The sequence below is a fragment of the Penicillium daleae genome (genome assembly GCF_028827525.1).
Source record: "Penicillium daleae strain IBT 16125 chromosome Unknown utg000008l_segment0_segment0, whole genome shotgun sequence".
Classification (NCBI taxonomy): domain Eukaryota; kingdom Fungi; phylum Ascomycota; class Eurotiomycetes; order Eurotiales; family Aspergillaceae; genus Penicillium; species Penicillium daleae.
In genome coordinates, this window is record NW_026623156.1 from 6,483,091 (window position 1) to 6,499,715 (window position 16,625).

The 16,625-nt window shown below is 50.7% G+C and overlaps 6 protein-coding genes across 6 annotated transcripts; 4 read left to right on the forward strand and 2 right to left on the reverse strand.

Annotated features, from left to right (window-relative positions):
• Positions 1-984: 984 nt before the first annotated feature.
• N7458_010816 (M28 family metallopeptidase) lies at positions 985-3,631 on the reverse strand (the record flags this gene model as incomplete). Its single annotated transcript, XM_056914198.1, has 2 exons — positions 985-1,167; positions 1,235-3,631. The coding sequence occupies 2 exons, from the start codon at positions 3,629-3,631 to the stop codon at positions 985-987; spliced, it is 2,580 nt and encodes an 859-aa protein (XP_056763047.1).
• Positions 3,632-5,791: 2,160 nt separating this feature from the next.
• erg13 (hydroxymethylglutaryl-CoA synthase) lies at positions 5,792-7,310 on the forward strand (the record flags this gene model as incomplete). Its single annotated transcript, XM_056914199.1, has 3 exons — positions 5,792-5,851; positions 5,919-6,021; positions 6,097-7,310. 3 exons carry the CDS (start codon positions 5,792-5,794, stop codon positions 7,308-7,310), a joined length of 1,377 nt encoding a protein of 458 aa, XP_056763048.1.
• A 1,496-nt stretch (positions 7,311-8,806) lies between these two features.
• N7458_010818 (uncharacterized protein) lies at positions 8,807-10,762 on the forward strand (the record flags this gene model as incomplete). The annotated part of the gene is made up of 1 exon (XM_056914200.1): positions 8,807-10,762. One exon carries the CDS (start codon positions 8,807-8,809, stop codon positions 10,760-10,762), a length of 1,956 nt encoding a protein of 651 aa, XP_056763049.1.
• Positions 10,763-11,550: 788 nt separating this feature from the next.
• Positions 11,551-13,532, forward strand: N7458_010819 (FAD binding domain protein; the record flags this gene model as incomplete). The annotated part of the gene is made up of 4 exons (XM_056914201.1): positions 11,551-12,146; positions 12,225-12,739; positions 12,802-12,888; positions 12,964-13,532. 4 exons carry the CDS (start codon positions 11,551-11,553, stop codon positions 13,530-13,532), a joined length of 1,767 nt encoding a protein of 588 aa, XP_056763050.1.
• A 462-nt stretch (positions 13,533-13,994) lies between these two features.
• On the forward strand, positions 13,995-15,609 carry N7458_010820 (uncharacterized protein; the record flags this gene model as incomplete). The annotated part of the gene is made up of 3 exons (XM_056914202.1): positions 13,995-14,184; positions 14,241-14,948; positions 15,002-15,609. The coding sequence occupies 3 exons, from the start codon at positions 13,995-13,997 to the stop codon at positions 15,607-15,609; spliced, it is 1,506 nt and encodes a 501-aa protein (XP_056763051.1).
• Positions 15,610-15,782: 173 nt separating this feature from the next.
• Positions 15,783-16,592, reverse strand: N7458_010821 (peroxiredoxin-like family protein; the record flags this gene model as incomplete). Its single annotated transcript, XM_056914203.1, has 2 exons — positions 15,783-16,372; positions 16,430-16,592. The coding sequence occupies 2 exons, from the start codon at positions 16,590-16,592 to the stop codon at positions 15,783-15,785; spliced, it is 753 nt and encodes a 250-aa protein (XP_056763052.1).
• Positions 16,593-16,625: the final 33 nt, after the last annotated feature.

Below are 16,625 nucleotides of genomic sequence, written 5' to 3' on the forward strand. Positions count from 1 at the left end.
AACCCTTTTGGGGCAGTTTGCTGTCCTTGCGATCCTTTCCCAGCAGATCTTTCCTTGTAGTTTATCATCGCCGAAGCCCTAAATTCCAGATCCCTCTTCTTTTTGGGATTAAACCGCTGAAAGTTATCTAGTGTAGTCTGTCTTTGCGGTATTGATCTCCTCCGATAATCACCCAGCCCGGAGGTACGCTGTTTCATAGCCCAACGAAGATATGGGATATCTCAGATTCAAACATTCCGATATTACTCAACCTCAATCGTAGAAGTACCGAACCGCGGTCTTCGGCATTTGTACAGATCATAGAACATCGAGAGCCAGACCCTGCGATTCAGGGAAGTGTTTCCTGTAGATTGAGGGTCTACCTCGATCGCCCCAAAATTGAGCCATTCGTGTTAAATGGGGAAACCTGTCCGACCAACCCCAAATTCGGGCTTGGATCGGGTGTGATGCATCGACATGTGCGAGGAAGGATGGATATTGCCCCGTGATTCAGTGTTTCTAGTGCAGCCCGAATAACAGAATGCCTTGGCGAATCACGGTCGAGGGTATAGGTTTTACAAATAGTAGAGGAGTGCATGATCAATTCCATAAGCATATGTATTGTGATCGATTGAGATAACTACCCAGGTCCATAATTCTAGAGAATTCCGCTATGAAAGCACACACAAGCACACAGAGGGCAAATATAGCTCAGCTGGTATATGACACGCAAAAGAAACCGGGTGATGGATCTTCCAGATATGCAAGGACGGAGATCAAGAATGCGAGCAACAAGACAAAGAAAGGATCCAATCAGAGCTAGGCTGTACAATGCTCATAGAAGAACCGGGAGAAAAACAGATGAGATGCCAAGAACAATATGAGAAAGCGTATGGGGTATGCATAATGGTGGAAGGCTGACCGAACAGAGAGATAGAGAGGAGGGGAGGTCAAGTGAGGGATTAAAGGAAAGGAGGTATGGTTTCTGCAGAAGGTAAATTACATTTAGTTCAGGAGCTTGTTGCTGGCAACGTGGATGATGTTGGCGACCCGATCAATCCAGTGTTGAGCGAGTGACCAGTTCCCGGCATTGATACTGTCGCGAATCGCAGGGAAAATGGAAGCGTCGTAACCCGACCAAAGTTCTGGACCGAAGACGACATGGCGGAATTGGGTTCGATTGGGGATCTAGAAACAAGCAAGATCGTCAGTCAGAGATAAACAACCAGATGAATGGGAGAAGGGTACCACCTACACCGCCGTCCGCATCTAGGTCCAAAAGATGAGTGTCGAATTGAGCCATTCGGACGTTGTGATTAACCCGCTGGATCGCCATGACGTTGCTCTCGTACCCACCAGAGCCCCAGACAGTATCGTGCCAAACATCATTCCAGGCCTGAAACCGAGCCGTGTTGGCCTCGAGCTCCGCCGCAGCGTTGTACATCAGTTGCATGTCGACCTCGGCTTTCTTGGTCTTTGCGAATTCATCCAGATCTTTCACCCATCCAGTCACAGATTTGCCGTAGGCTTGCATGTCGAACGGCAACATCGGGTTCTCCGAAACATCCAACAGAAGAAGGGCCCAGAATTGAGCGAGTAGCTTGTGGTAGATGAAGCCAGGATCGCCAAACTTCTCCATCCAGTCGTACGATTCGTAACAGCTGTGATAAGGGTATGCCTCGCCTTCAAATCCGAAGTCAATACTTGAAGTGCCGGCAATGTCCTGGAACGCGACGTAGTCACTGCCGGCACCGAGGGGCTCCAGTCGCTGGCCTCGTTCATCCCAGAGTTCCTTCAGCGTCTTATTGGCGACGGGGTCGGATAGACGACCTAGGATCTGATGTACCGAGCGCTCAAAGACTGGAGACCCTGCCGCGCGGAAATTGGAACCCGACACGCCCACGTCGACATTCAAGTAGGCGTATCCGTTGGCTCGGAGATTGTCAATTTCTTTTTCGACATGCTCTGTTGAACCAATCAAGTTATACTCTTCTCCATCCCAACTGACAAACTCGATCGTACGAAGCGGCCGCCAACCGTAGGTGAGCAACTCGCCAAAGGCTCGCACGATTTCCAAAAAGACGGCAGTACCACTGCCAGGATCAACGCTGCCCAAGCACCAAGCATCACGGTGATTGCCGACAATGATCTTCTTGTCGCGCTCTTCCAATCCAATAATCGATCCATGAACGTTATAAATGGGGCGTCGCTCGACTTCATCCTGCAGATTCATCAATTGCACCGTGGGCGAACTTTTATCGCCCGTCCACCATTCTTGGACTTTGGGCACTCCGCCAACCCATTCCTGTGGTACCTTGGACCCATGGCCTTCGATCGCTTGCAAGAGTCGCTGCGCATCGCGCCAGGCGATGGGCAAACTTGGGATTTTAACCAAAGCAGGACTGTCTTCGGGGGACAATCGTTTCTTCTCGTCCGGGGTGGATGCAAACCCTGGGCTAAGAACATCACCAACAATATGAGACATGAGGCTGACGCCGCCTCGCTGTACACCATCCGAAGGCATAAAACGACCCTTCGGGTACGCAGGACCTTTCACAAAGCCATCCTGAGCTGGATCTGAGTAGATGATGCAGCCCACTGCTCCGGCCAATTCCGCAGCCTTGATCTTCAGCGCCCGATCACCCTCGGTTCCGTAGTATCGTACCAAAGCGATCGAGCCGTTGACCGAGATGCCCTTATCGGCTAGAAGCTGGAAATCTTCGCGCGATCCAAAATTCGCATATACTAGAGGTCCCGTCACATTTCCAGACTTGGAATGTCCGTGGAAAACGGGATATTGAGCCCCATTCTCCTCGAGAGTGGCCTCCCAGACCAGATGGGGCGGATCCACGATGGCCACCTTGCGACCGTCGTCGCGAGGATAATTCAAGTAGACCTGGAACTCTTCACGTTTCACTGAATCGAAGCCAGCCTTGTAAAATTCATGCTCGATCCATTCGGCCAACACAAAGCTTCCTTCGGTTCCCGCGACACGAGTATTACCGGCGACCAGCTTCAAGTTCTCGGCAATGTTGGTTTCATTGATGTGCCCCTGAATGAAGTTTTCGACGGACGATGAACTGTAGGATTGACCCATGACCATGCGGCTGTTTAAATTGAATAAGTCCCCGATAAAGAAGACATAAACCAACGTAACAACCAGCAGCAGCGCAAATAGGCGTAATAGCATAATACAGCCATGGTCTTTCATACGCGCCCGAGTATCACTGAGATTTATCGTGAATCGGAAGCTGGGCATGCTAGGGAGGTATCGCTGCAGGGGTCGTTGAATCGCCGATAACGTGCGGGTGAGACTGGAGAACCGCTTGGAGAGGTGATGTCGTAGCCGGGGACGAGTACCGCTAGAGGATCCCTGTCCGGAGTCATCGACGTCCATCTGATCCAGTTCCCTCCGCAGTTCATCGGTCGACCCCCGGGTCGAGCCCGCTGCGGAGGAGGCAAGGTCATCGAGACTGCCGCGCTCGGATTCTACCGTCGGGGGTTGATAGTGGGAGGCCTGGCGACCGAGGAGTCCTTGTCGTTCCGCATCGGTGCCATCGCCCAGGTCGGACCGGGAGGAGGAAGGTTGGGCAGTGGCTTCCTCGTAGGTGGGAATAGGGAGGGATTTGTACTGGAACTTATCGTCGCCCATGGCGGCACGGGGTCGGCTCGGGGGAGCCTGGGCAAACGGAAGACGCGGATACTGCGATCAGGAAGATCATGATCTGCTTGGTTTTAGGAAGGGAAACGAATGACCAGCATCATCCCCACTTTGTATAGCGTGGGAAGATGGGAGGAAGTTGTGGCGGTGGTGGTCGAAAGGTCGAGAGATTGCAGATCGCAAAGACGGGGGAGAGGAGACGGGGAGTTTGGCTGCCTTGAGGCCTTCCCCCGACCTCTCGTGGCGCAGCGACCCACGCCGAGACCTGAGACCTCTGGCCAACGCGCGTCAGTGTACACCATTGGCAAGGGCAATATTGGCAACATTGGCAGGAACATATCGCCATACCTATGGTGACTTTTGGCATGGTTCGAAGGGTTTGAATCACCGGCCACTGACTCCTTTCAGTACTGCTGATGCGCCAGGACACCAATCGAGGCGATCATTCCATAGAGGGCTAATGTACGGGATGGTCCACTCGGTGCAGTTCGACTCGCCACTCTGACAGGTACGTCTCATGTCAGAGTACTCCGTACATGGAACGCTTAAGTGATACAGAGGTCGAGGACTCGGGCTGGGCTCCTCAGGTAACTCTACCATTCGCCTCTGGAGTTACTTACCCTATAATAATGGAAAGCCTTTACCACTACCACACGCTGAAACCTGCCAGTCTCCTGTATCCGAAGTGATGCCACTCAGGGACAGTGTTGGAATTGTGTGGTACGGAGGCCATCGGATCCGATGATCCACCTTGACGGTGAAGACTGGTTCGTTTCCCAAGTAGAACAGGTGGATACATACAAGATCCGAGATAAGATGGCCAGGTTATACTCGGGCGCACTCGGTGATCAAGTTATTTCCTAGGAGTTGACTGCAATATTGTTGTAATCTTTAAAAGGCACTACCTAAAGACTAGTAGCATACATTACATTTAACCTGGTATCCGATAGTGTGGTCATGTTTGGAAGGGGATAGATGGTGTTTGGCTATAGGGGCATCTATAGAAACCGGCATATGCCATATGCATGCGTCGACTTTTATAAGTATATCAAGGTTCTAAAAGAGCACAAAAAAATGGCATAGAAAGCAGCAAGAAGAGAATACACTTAAGCAACAGATGGACATCCAAGGGGGCAGGAAGATCGGCATTTCCCTAGTTGTACGGAGTACTTCTCCGGTAGTAAGATCCTGAGAATAGGCTCAAAAGGGGCAAGCTCGGGACCAGCGACCCCTCTCCAGTGGATTCTTGAAGAATGTCCTCCGTACAGTATGTATGCTTGAGCCCTAGGAGCGGTGAAGAGGAATTGATTACTGTCGCAATCACTCGTTGCCTAACATTAGTTAGGTCTATACTAGTTCAGAAAAGTAGCGGATCATGAAGCTGCCACGGAGTCTTTCAGGGCCAAACCAATCACGTGTCTGAAGCACGGGAGGCTCGTTGGACTGTGAGGAGATGTACCCCCAACGGCGCACGGCAGTGGCGGGGGTACTTGGAGCACTTCAATTAGTATTTTTAGTTAGTATTATTATTGTTTCTGACTATAGTCACTATGGAGTACACCTTGTGCTATGTATACTGAGTAATTCTATAGGTATAGGTCCTGTAGGCACTACAGATCCGATGTATATTCTAGTCTTAGTCTGAAGGGTACTATAGTATATTTCAACGGGGAGAGGCACGAGACCATACAATCGAGCATCATCTCTACACTTTGAGTACATACGTTCTCCCTGGTGAGATGCTACTCAACTCAAGCACGGGGTAATTAACCTACTAACCCAATTAATTATTAAGTCATCTAATCTAGAAATAGTATAGTTAGTTAGTAGTCACCCGGAAGAATCATCGTTCGGTTCAAGGGAAGAGCGTCAGTCTGCCCGTTTCTGCTCCACCCCCGAAAAAAAAAAATAAGTGACGGTGACTGAACATACACCGTAGATCGGAGTACACAACAACCTCCTTTTTCCTGGTGGCCCTGCTCGATCTCCCCGGCAATTCATACTTTCGTGTATAAAGATTTCCTTCTTCTCGCCTCTTACTCCTCCTTTCCATTTCACTCTTTCAATCCTCCTTGTGCCTGTGTTGTGTCGTTCCTCATTCTTCAACCCCTCCAACTATACACAACCCCTCTTCCCCCCACCACCACCACCATGTCGACCCGTCCCCAGAACATCGGCATCAAGGCCATTGAGGTCTACTTCCCTACTCAGGTGAGTGGTTCCGAGTCAATTGCCCCTGAGAGACCTTGAATACTGACTTGCTCTTTCTCCTCTGCAGTGTGTCGACCAGGCCGAGCTGGAGCAATACGATGGCGTTAGCTCTGGCAAGTACACCATTGGTCTCGGCCAGACCAAGATGAGCTTCTGTGATGACCGTGAGGGTATGTACCGCCAATGGAACGAGAAGAGGGAACCTAACAAGAGATTTTTGACTAACATTCTGCTCTCTTGAATAGACATCTACTCCATGGCTCTCACCACCCTCTCCTCCCTCATGAAGAAGTACAACATCGACCCCAAGTCCATCGGCCGCCTTGAGGTCGGCACCGAGACACTCCTGGACAAGTCCAAGTCCGTCAAGTCCGTTCTGATGCAACTCTTCACTCCTTCCGGCAACACCAATATCGAGGGTATTGACACCATCAACGCCTGCTACGGTGGCACCAATGCCGTCTTCAACAGCATCAACTGGCTCGAGTCTTCCGCCTGGGACGGCCGCAACGCCATCGTTGTCTGCGGTGATATTGCCCTGTACGCCAAGGGTGCTGCCCGCCCCACCGGTGGTGCTGGCTGCGTTGCCATGCTGATTGGTCCCGATGCCCCTATTGTCTTCGAGCCCGGTCTCCGTGGCTCCTACCTCACCCACGCCTATGACTTCTACAAGCCCGACCTCACCAGCGAATACCCCGTTGTTGATGGCCAGCACTCTCTCCGCTGCTATACCGAGGCCGTCGACGCCTGCTACAAGGCCTACAATGCTCGCGAGAAGGTCCTCAAGGCCAACCAGAACGGCACCAACGGTGTTGCGGACGAGCCCCAGACCGCTCTGGATCGCTTTGACTACATCCTTTACCACGCCCCTACCTGCAAGCTGGTCCAGAAGTCCTATGGCCGTATGCTCTACAACGACTTCCTGGCCAACCCCTCCCACCCTGCCTTCGCCGAGGTTGCCCCCGAGCTGCGCGATCTCGACTACGCTGCCTCCCTGACCGACAAGGCCGTTGAGAAGACCTTCATGGGTCTTACCAAGAAGCGCTTTGCCGAGCGTGTGCAGCCCGGTCTCCAGGTTGCCACTCTTTGCGGTAACATGTACACCGCTACCGTCTACGCCGGCCTGGCCAGTCTCCTGAGCCACGTCACTTTCTCTCCCAGCGAGCGCAAGCGCATCGCTCTCTTCTCCTACGGCAGTGGTCTGGCTTCGTCCATGTTCAGTGCCAAGATCGTTGGTGATGTCTCTGAGATGGTTGAGAAGCTGGATCTTAAGAACCGTCTGGAGTCCCGCACAGTCCTGGCTCCCCAGGCCTACGATGACATGTGCCAGCTCCGCGAGCACGCCCACTTGAAGAAGAACTTCAAGCCTACCGGCGGTGTCGAGACTCTGCAGAAGGGTGTCTACTACCTCACCGAGGTTGATGACATGTTCCGCCGCCAGTACGCCATCAAGGAGTAAAGGGCGAAAACCGACCGTGCCATTCCGTTCCATTTCTTCTGCCGTTGGATATGACCCTTGTTTAGACGGTTTCAGAAAAAGATTCCCCCAAGCGTTTTCTTTTGCTTTTTCTACTTCGGTATAGATCATGCAAGGTCTTGACCTTTGCTAATATTGTTCATTTCTTTTTTTCCTTTTTGTTTTCTACTGAGATATTTAATGGCTTGAGCTGTTTTCCTCGCCGCTTGGCGACGAATGAATGTGATGAGATAAGCAGGATCCTGGCCATCCAATCAGGTTTGAGGCCAGGACTAACTACCAAATTCAAATGGATGATATATGAACATGTGCCCGGAATTATTCCTGCTACTAAATTATCCTCATTTGCTTTTTTCTGATTGAATGATTAGTCCAAATTCCTGAAACTTGGGACAATTTGTCTGCTAATTATGGGACATAGAGAACATGATCTTCCAATAATGTCGAGTGCGTGACAATCGCCCCGGCGCGTATTTGAGACTCGCCGTACAGCTGTAGCCGCCGAGCTCTGCATATCACGTCTCCACAACTCCCCCATGAACGCCTCGGATCAACGGTTTCTTCTCCCATTCTTTTGACTTCTACCTCTCACGCACCTATGGAACTGCATTTTCGGGAGGGTCTCCATGCACTGTCACAGCACACGCCGGGCTATTTTTATCCTCCCTCTTTCACTACCCTTTGATCCTCTAACCGCCCACCGAGCGATTCCTGAGGCATGGCGCTCGCATCAGGAAACACCTCGCGGACCGGCGATGCCGCTAATTACCCAGGAAAATGTGACCTAATTGTTGCTGAATTTAGAAGCGTTCACTCCCGCTGCAGCCCTGCTAATCCCAACTCGGCATCTGAAGAATAACCTCGAAGCTGATGCAAAATATAGCAACACTTTAACGCGCGACTGTCCGTTGAAACGGCACTATGCCCAGAGGAAATGCCCCTGCTCGGAGTTTCAGGCCTTGATTGCTGGCCCCTGTCGCGCGACCTCAGGCATGCTGGTCGGCAGTTTCGCGTTTCATCGCGTGGGAAGCTGTTTAGATCGGAGCTAGCATCCCAAAAAAAGAATAGGAGCCTCTGTTGGCGTTGCGATGGAGGGCTTCTCCATGTTTCAGGTTATCCAAGTCCCACTGGGGTTCGTCAGTGGGCCTGCTTGCTGCTGTTTGTTTATATACGGCTTCGGGCACTTGGTTTCTGAAACTTGCCTTTGTCGACAAGCATTTAACTTCCAAACATTCTCTCTACTATATCATGTCCTTGTGTCTTCTGGAACAAGAGGCTCTGATCTGAAGTACTTGCTTCGACTTCGACTCTGGATTTCGACCTCGATATACATTCGTTGGTACCTCTCTTCTCGACAGTGAACCACAGGAAGCTGGCCCTTCCTATTCCAGGCTAGAATTTACCCCGTTTAACCACACTCTGGCTGCTCTCTTATTATTATTACCATCATTACCGCCATCAGCAGCACCATCATCATCATGTCTTTGGAATACACTCATTATCAGCCGACGACACCTCCGGGTGTTCCTCTCCAGTTGCAAATTGGCTCCGCGCACAGTCGCAACGCATCCAATTCATCCATCTACTCTAATGATTCATCTCCATGGTCGACGATGACAGGCAGCACCAGCCCAACCACGTCACCTACTCGACATCACCATGGTCCGGCTCTACTCCCCAAGATCCGCCCTCAAGATATTGTCGTCGAACCCGTATCTGCTGGAGGGCCATTGCGGCATCGACGTGTCTTGTCAAACACTCGCAACCCACCGGGCTTCGTGCCTTACCCCAGCCGGCCACCTCTTCAGCGCAATAGAGAAGATGCATCAGAACGGCTCGCCTTAGCATCTCCAATCTCTCCTATAGTCACCACGGGTCATGGCAGCTACTCGGCCTTGTCGTCTCCGGTATCCGTGAATCCCTCTCAAAGGCGCAAATCTGGAGGAGGCCACTCCCGGTCAGTGTCGACCTCTGGCATTGATGAGGCCACTCTCAACCGGTATGGATATCCTACCTACCGACACCTTCCAAAGTACGTGCCCGCAATTCAGGCACAGACAATGCCAAATACTCCGGCTACACCAGTGACGCCAATAACACCAAGTATTGTCGTTCATTCATCCTATTCCCAACGACAGACAGCAAAAGTGCCACAACTATCCCTTGTACGACCTCCACACTCGTTGACAGTACGATCGCCCCAGTACGACTACAATCAGACATCTGAGGCCCAGCAATCACCGATTGCTCTACTGAGTCCTCAAGAAGACTTGACTCCCCCATCTACCAATTTACTGTCCTACTTGACCTCCCCCACACAAGCTATCAACCTCGTCCGCAATGTCAGCGTAGTACCTACCCGGGGCATGCACGACTATTTCTGGTGGGATATCCGCAACCTGCGCAGTTGGACCTCCTACTCAATTTCAACCTTTGACTCGATCCATGGTCTCACAAAGCTGCTCAAAACAGAGATCTCAAGCTCTCTTGTTCCTCCGGTCAGCGTCATCCCTGGACGCCTCGCCCCCGAATCTGAGCCTGCCCTAGTCAACCTTATCAGAGATCTCTATGCTCCACGCGTCAACGCCGCACTAGCCGTCTCTCAAGGCTCAGAGCACCTCCAGCTCTACGCCGCACCAGACATACGGCACACCGGCCACAAAAACCACGGCCACCCACACTTCCTCGCCAACTATGCCACAGACACGGAGCGTACAAGTGCCGGCCTCCCACGCGGCCGCCTCGTCGGCATCGTCAAGAGCTTCGACCGATGGAACTCGGGCATGCGCAACGAAGCTCCACACCGGCGCGTCGAATACCTCAACGGACTAGCCCACCTGCAGCGCTGCATGCGCGAACACTCCTGCCGCTACGGCTTCATCATCACCGAGATCGAGCTAGTCTGCGTCCGAGCAGGCTGCGACGCCGGCGACGACGTCCCCTACTTCGGCTTCCTAGAAGTCGCAACACCTATCCCTCTCAAAACAGCCGCGACCCACCCGCATACAGGGCACCACGACGCCCCTCCGCTAGCAACCCCCATCAGCGCGCGGTCCTTTTCATCCTCCTCGCACGCATCCTCATCACACTCCCACCAGGACTCCCCGACACCAGATGAAACCGAGGAAGGCTTCACAGCGCCCATGACGGCAAGCATGGCTCTATACTTCCTCCTCATGCTATCAAAATCCGTCCCCCTGCCTTACCAACCATCCGCCCACCTCAACGTCGGCGGACCAGGCGCGCTCACGCGGCAACGGATCCTACCCGAGCCGAAGGATAAGTGGATTCCTGAACCGCAGATTGGAGAGCGGCGGGATGCGAAGCGTGTTCGCGGTTGGGTTTGGCCTGGGGATGCGTGGCATCGGAGGGAAGGAGGTGGTGTGACGAGGATGAGGGCTGGGGATGGAAAGGTGAAGAAGTGGCATAAATGAGTTTGGTGTGATTTGTTTGGCATAAATAGGCGTTGGATATGCTGCGTTGGGTATTGGATTGGATTTTCTTTTTTTTTTTTTCGGATGCTACTGAAATCCTTTCTTTTGTTCTTTGTTTTGCTTCTCGGTAGGGTGTACGGTGTTTGAGGGTATCTTGAGTTTGGTTGGCGTGGGCTTGGGCTATGGTTTTTTCTTGCAACTTTTCTATGGTGGCTATTACTGATTTGTTCGGATTCCCCTTTGGTTGGTTGGATTTTTGATTTAACAGGAATGGACTTCTTTGTTATATAAAATTCTTCTCTTCTCATGAATTGTAGTATATGGGATGGGCGTCGTGTATGATAAAGGTTAGCCTCTACACGTCCGGACTTTGCATTCCGGTGGACATAATCAAACATACATTTGAACAGCTTTTGTCTGGAGTGTAAAAATAGTGCATGGTTCGAATGTGGAAGAACTATTGATGAGACTCCATATGAACTACAGCAGGCCAATCTCTCGCAAGGTCCCCAGGACATTGACAGCTTCCAATCAGCACTTGCGGTTGTGGGGTACTAGGCCTTTCCCCATGCGAGAATGATTTTATCACCAACTATAAGGACCTTGGGGAAGAGTACCTCGATGGTTAGATTCATATTGAGGGCATTGCAGAAAACAGCCCGGTGGGCCACCAGTGTATAATGCACACCTATAAATGGCCAGAACCCTTCTAAAAAGGCCATACTTCGCAAATACTGCATACACGTTTATAACTTCCACAAACCCTTCTCAACCGCAATAATCATACTATGATGAATCTCACCAATGAAATCCACGATGTAATCATCGTCGGTGCCGGACCCTGCGGTTTGGCCGTGGCTGCACGAATTCACGAGCAGACTCCTTCAGCGGTATTCACAGACGAAGAACACCAGCGATACCACTGGATTAAAAGACACACTGGGAAAATGAATCTTATCCAAGCAGGGCGCAGCAAGAAAAACGGTGTCCGAGCAGAAAAATGGAATCGCGGACACAGAACCTGTCCCTGCAAGGACGAGAAAAGTACAAATTCAACCCGCCGCGGGTCTACCGACTCAATATCATCTGTGCCATCGCTGTCATCAGACTCATCGACTTCGTCTGCTACGTCGATTTCGACGTTAGTTTTGGATGGGACGGGGGATCAGTGGATGCAGCGGTGGAACAACGCTTTTCGCACCCTGGAGATTAAACAACTGCGGAGCCCGATGTTCTTCCATGTAGACCCTGGGGATCGAGATGGGATGTTGGCATATACGCAGGAAGTTGGGAGGGAGGATGATCTGTGGGAGATCTCGGGGTGTGTTGGGAAGGAGATGAGCAAGCATAAGAAGAAGAAGAGACGTCAAAGTGGGAAGACTCAGTATGTGATGTGATACTTTGACTCTTCCTGTCACATTTAAGCATTACCAAACCAACGCTAACATTGTCAATTCCGCAGAACCCTAGGAGTTGAGATTGATGAGCGCGATCGCAAAGACTACTTCTCCCCTTCGACCGATCTTTTCGCCGACTACTGCGCTTCTATCATAGATCGATACGGCCTGAACGAACCCAGCCAGATCCTCAAACAAGAAGTCACAGACATCACCTTTGGATATTTGCCTGACAATCTCGATATTGCGGTACCAAATTGCAAGACTTTCACTTTGACTACTTCGACCGGACAGAAATTCTATAGCCGGGCCGTTGTACTTGCAATGGGTGCTGGAGGAGCTGGGATCCAGAAGATCTTCCCCTGGAAACCATCAAATGAAGCGGAAAGTGCTGATACTTGCTGCCATAGCATGGAAATCAAGACTTTCCCGAGTCCCAATGTGCGAAGCAAGATTCAGCAAAGGCGAGAGACTAATGTGGTCGTTGTAGGAGGGGGACTTTCCTCGGCCCAGATTGTTGATATGGCTGTGCGAAAAGGAGTGACTAAAGTTTGGTTCCTGATGAGATCTGAATACAAAGGTTAGCAGCATAGCATGCTCCTATAATGTGCATTGGAGCCTATCACTAACGGACAAAACTAGTCAAACACTTTGATATCAGCTTGCCCTGGATGGGAAAGTATAAAAACTGGGAGAAAGCAGCCTTTTGGTCAGCAGACACTGATGAAGGTGAGTGATCACACTATCCATGACTAAAGAAAGGGTTATCGTGACTAATATATACAATGTCTCCCTTTCTACCAGAACGCCTCGAAATGATCAAGACTGCTCGAAATGGTGGCAGCATTACCCCTCGCTACACAAGAATAGTCAAAAAACATGTCACCCACAACCGAGCATCCATTCACACACGTACGGAAATAGCTTCCCACAAATATAATCCAGAAACCCAGACCTGGACTCTAACTACCGATCCGCCGATCCCAAACCTACCGCCGATCGATTACATTTACTTCGCAACGGGGGCACGCTCCGATGTCCGCGAAATGCCACTTTTGAGTAAAATCAACGCGGAGTACCCTATTGAAGTCATCGAGGGTCTTCCCTGTCTCACTGATGATCTCATGTGGCGGGACGATGTACCCCTCTACATTACAGGGCGACTAGGGGCTCTACGACTGGGTCCCGGAGCTCCAAATCTTGAAGGAGCCAGGCTTGGCGCAGAGAGGATTGCCTGGAGCTTGGAGGAGATCCTTCAGAAGGACCGGGACATTGGAGATCACTGTGAGGGGTTCTGTGGACTGGGAAACCGGTATGCTTCATTAGTTGGGGATGGTGAGGACGATAATGAGGAGGCTATAGCTACACGCTAGGGCCGCATAGCTCGGGAATTTGTCTGATATAGTCTTCTCATCACATCCTTCAACAGCGAATATTGCTTTCCGGAGTTTTACCAAATGACATAGTGTCATGTGAGTAGTTTATCTTTTTTTCCCCCTGCTCGCTGATACGGCGTTAGAGGTCATTGGATCATTGGTGAATCGGCGTCTGTGCCAGTACTTTTTGAGTGGGTTGTCCATTCCTCCCTTCATTCTCCGCGCTTTTAAGTAGATCATCGCTTGACCCCGCTCAATGGGGGAGGGAAGCCTTTACGGGCATATATGGCAAGAATGTGGAGATGATCCCTTGTTCCGAAGAATTTTTTACTAGAGAGCTCTATGCATTATAAAGCTTATATCAGAAGCTAGGACTGCAAGCACGATGAGCTCACAGATTTATTTATTGTGCCCTGCATCAGGTCTGTGAGGGCGAGGATACTAACTGAACAGGACAATATGGCACCATCAATGAATCCGCATGCACCCGTGGAGGCGCTGAAGATTCTTCCCAACAGAACACACCAGAACTGGCTCAAAGATCGGGGTCTACGAAAGTTGAATCTGGGGATTGCATTTATATTCGCCTCCTCAGCTGGCACGGGATATAACGGGAGTCTTATGAATGGTTTGCTGGTTTTACCTGAATGTATGTCTCAAACAGAAAGGAAAGTTCTAGGTCATTTGCTGAATATCTCCATGTAGTTGACATGATCATCGGCGGCTTGAAACCTAGCATCGTCGGTCTCCTTATCGCTGCCACCTCTCTGGGTGCATTCTTCGCCTTTACTCCAGCCTCTTATATTGCAGATACTCTGGGAAGGAAGTGGTGTGTTGGCTTTGGATGCTGTTTGGTGATTATATCCTCGATTATGCAAGGTTTTGTTCAGAATCACTGGACCTTTTTCGGTTGTCGAGTTCTCGCTGGTGCTGGCGTGGGCGCTGCTCAAACTGCTGCACCGCTACTGGCGACCGAGATTGCTCATCCACGCCAGCGACAGACAGCTACGGCCTTGTACAACGCATGCTGGTGTATTGGATCTATTGCGTCGGCAGCGGTATGTTTTGGAACATTATCCATGACCACTAGCTGGTCATGGCGAACTGCTTGCCTTCTTCAAGCATGTTTCCCGGTAGCCCAGCTGGTGGGTCTGTTCATTGTTCCTGAAAGCCCTCGCTGGTTGATATCGAAGGGGAGGAATGACGAGGCTCTGGCAATTCTCGCGAAATATCATGCAAACGGCGACAAGCATGATGAATTGGTTCAGCATGAGTTCCATCAAATCTGCAATACTATCAACATCGAGGCACTGGAGCCAAGAAGCTGGGGGTCGTTCTTCTCGTCCAAGGGCGATGTACACCGTCTGGTAATTTGTGTTATGGTTGGTCTTATGCAGGAATGGGCTGGAAATGGTAAGACCTACGGTTTGAAGCGACTTGGAAAAAATCTTGCTGACACTATTCAGGAATTATCTCCTACTATCTAGCTCCAATTCTGGCTTCTGTCGGGGTAACCCGTGCCGCAGACCAAGCATCAGTTAACGTGGGCCTGCAAGTTTGGAACCTCTTCCTCTCTGCAGGGGGTGCTGTAGCCTCTGAGCGATATGGCCGACGCATTCTTTGGCTTCTTGGAACAATGATCATGCTTTTCTTCCTCTCCCTGATGACAATCGTGGCCGGGGTCTTCCAGGAAAAGCATATAGCCGCTGCAGGCTTAGCTGTGGTCCCCATGATTTTCCTCTTCTTCTCCGGGTTCAACCTCGCCTATGCGCCATTGTTCATTGCCTATCCTGCTGAAATACTACCATTCCCGCTTCGGGCGAAGGGCATGGCTATTACACTGTCAACGGATGCGGTTGCGTGCTTTTTCAATCAGTACGTCAATCCGGTTGCATTTTCTGCTATACAGTGGAAGTACTACCTTGTCTATGTGGGATGCTTGACATGGTTCTTGGTGACGGTCTATTTCCTCTTCCCGGAGACGAAGGGAAGATCTCTTGAGGAGGTTTCCAGGATCTTTGATCGCAAAGAAGTTCGAAGCGAGGATTCTAGCGATACCAAGACGGAGGCATAAGGGAAGGAAGATTTGTCTCTGTTAAATTTCCGGGGCACTTCCAACGTACACGAGTGCGTTCTGCGTATATGAGAAATTGTTGAAAACCTATATGTTACAAAAATCACTGCATTTTATACGATAACGAAGACATTGGCGAGATATGACCGCGCTCATGTATATCGACTTTCTTATTATATCACTAAGGATCCTCCATTTCCAACGGTACTTCCATTCTCTTGGCTCTCAGTCACTTCTCCGTTTCCCCTACGCATTTCCCCTAATTTCCCAGATGCGGGTAGACTATCCTGTTCCTGAGCTGTCTTCAAGATACTGAACAACCGATCTGCCGTGAGATGGTCGTTTACCCCCTCCATTCGATGAGCATATCGAAGTCTTCCCCGTTGGAAGATCCACTCGCCCCCTTGCTGATTCCAACTCCCACCTCTCAGTCCTGCCCACCCGCGTTTCCATATTTGCTTGAGACATTTGCCCAAAGCACTAGGGAACGACTCTGGTGTATAGGGAGGTGGACTGGTAAACCCCTCCGTGGTTCGTTTCATATGTAGGGTCTCGTATATTTTCCCCGTTGGATCAGTGTAGATGGGGAATGCATCAGAAGTTTCTTCCATGTAGGGAACTATGAGAGAATGGTCGCCGCACCCGATGATAATCACCTGGGCTGGTTTGGCACTGTCTGGGATCGTGTCGAGGAGAGTCTGAGTGAGTTGGTTGGATAGTGTTTTGACATAGGCTTGGTCGTACAGACAGAAGAAATGGCGAACTAGATGATGTTTCATGTTAGGTCTGGATTCACCAGGGTAATCGTAATGTGACGCACCGAAAATGACAATGGTGGTCACCGAGTCACCTTTGCCAGCTACAAGCTCCCCAAATCTCACATATTTACCATTTTTGGTCTGGATATTGAGCTCATAGGCCTCGTGGAGAGTCTCGTCGCACAAAAAGTCGGGACCGTCACCCGTAACAATGCAAGTAGACATGGTGGGACCGGGTTGAGGCTTGTATACTCTATC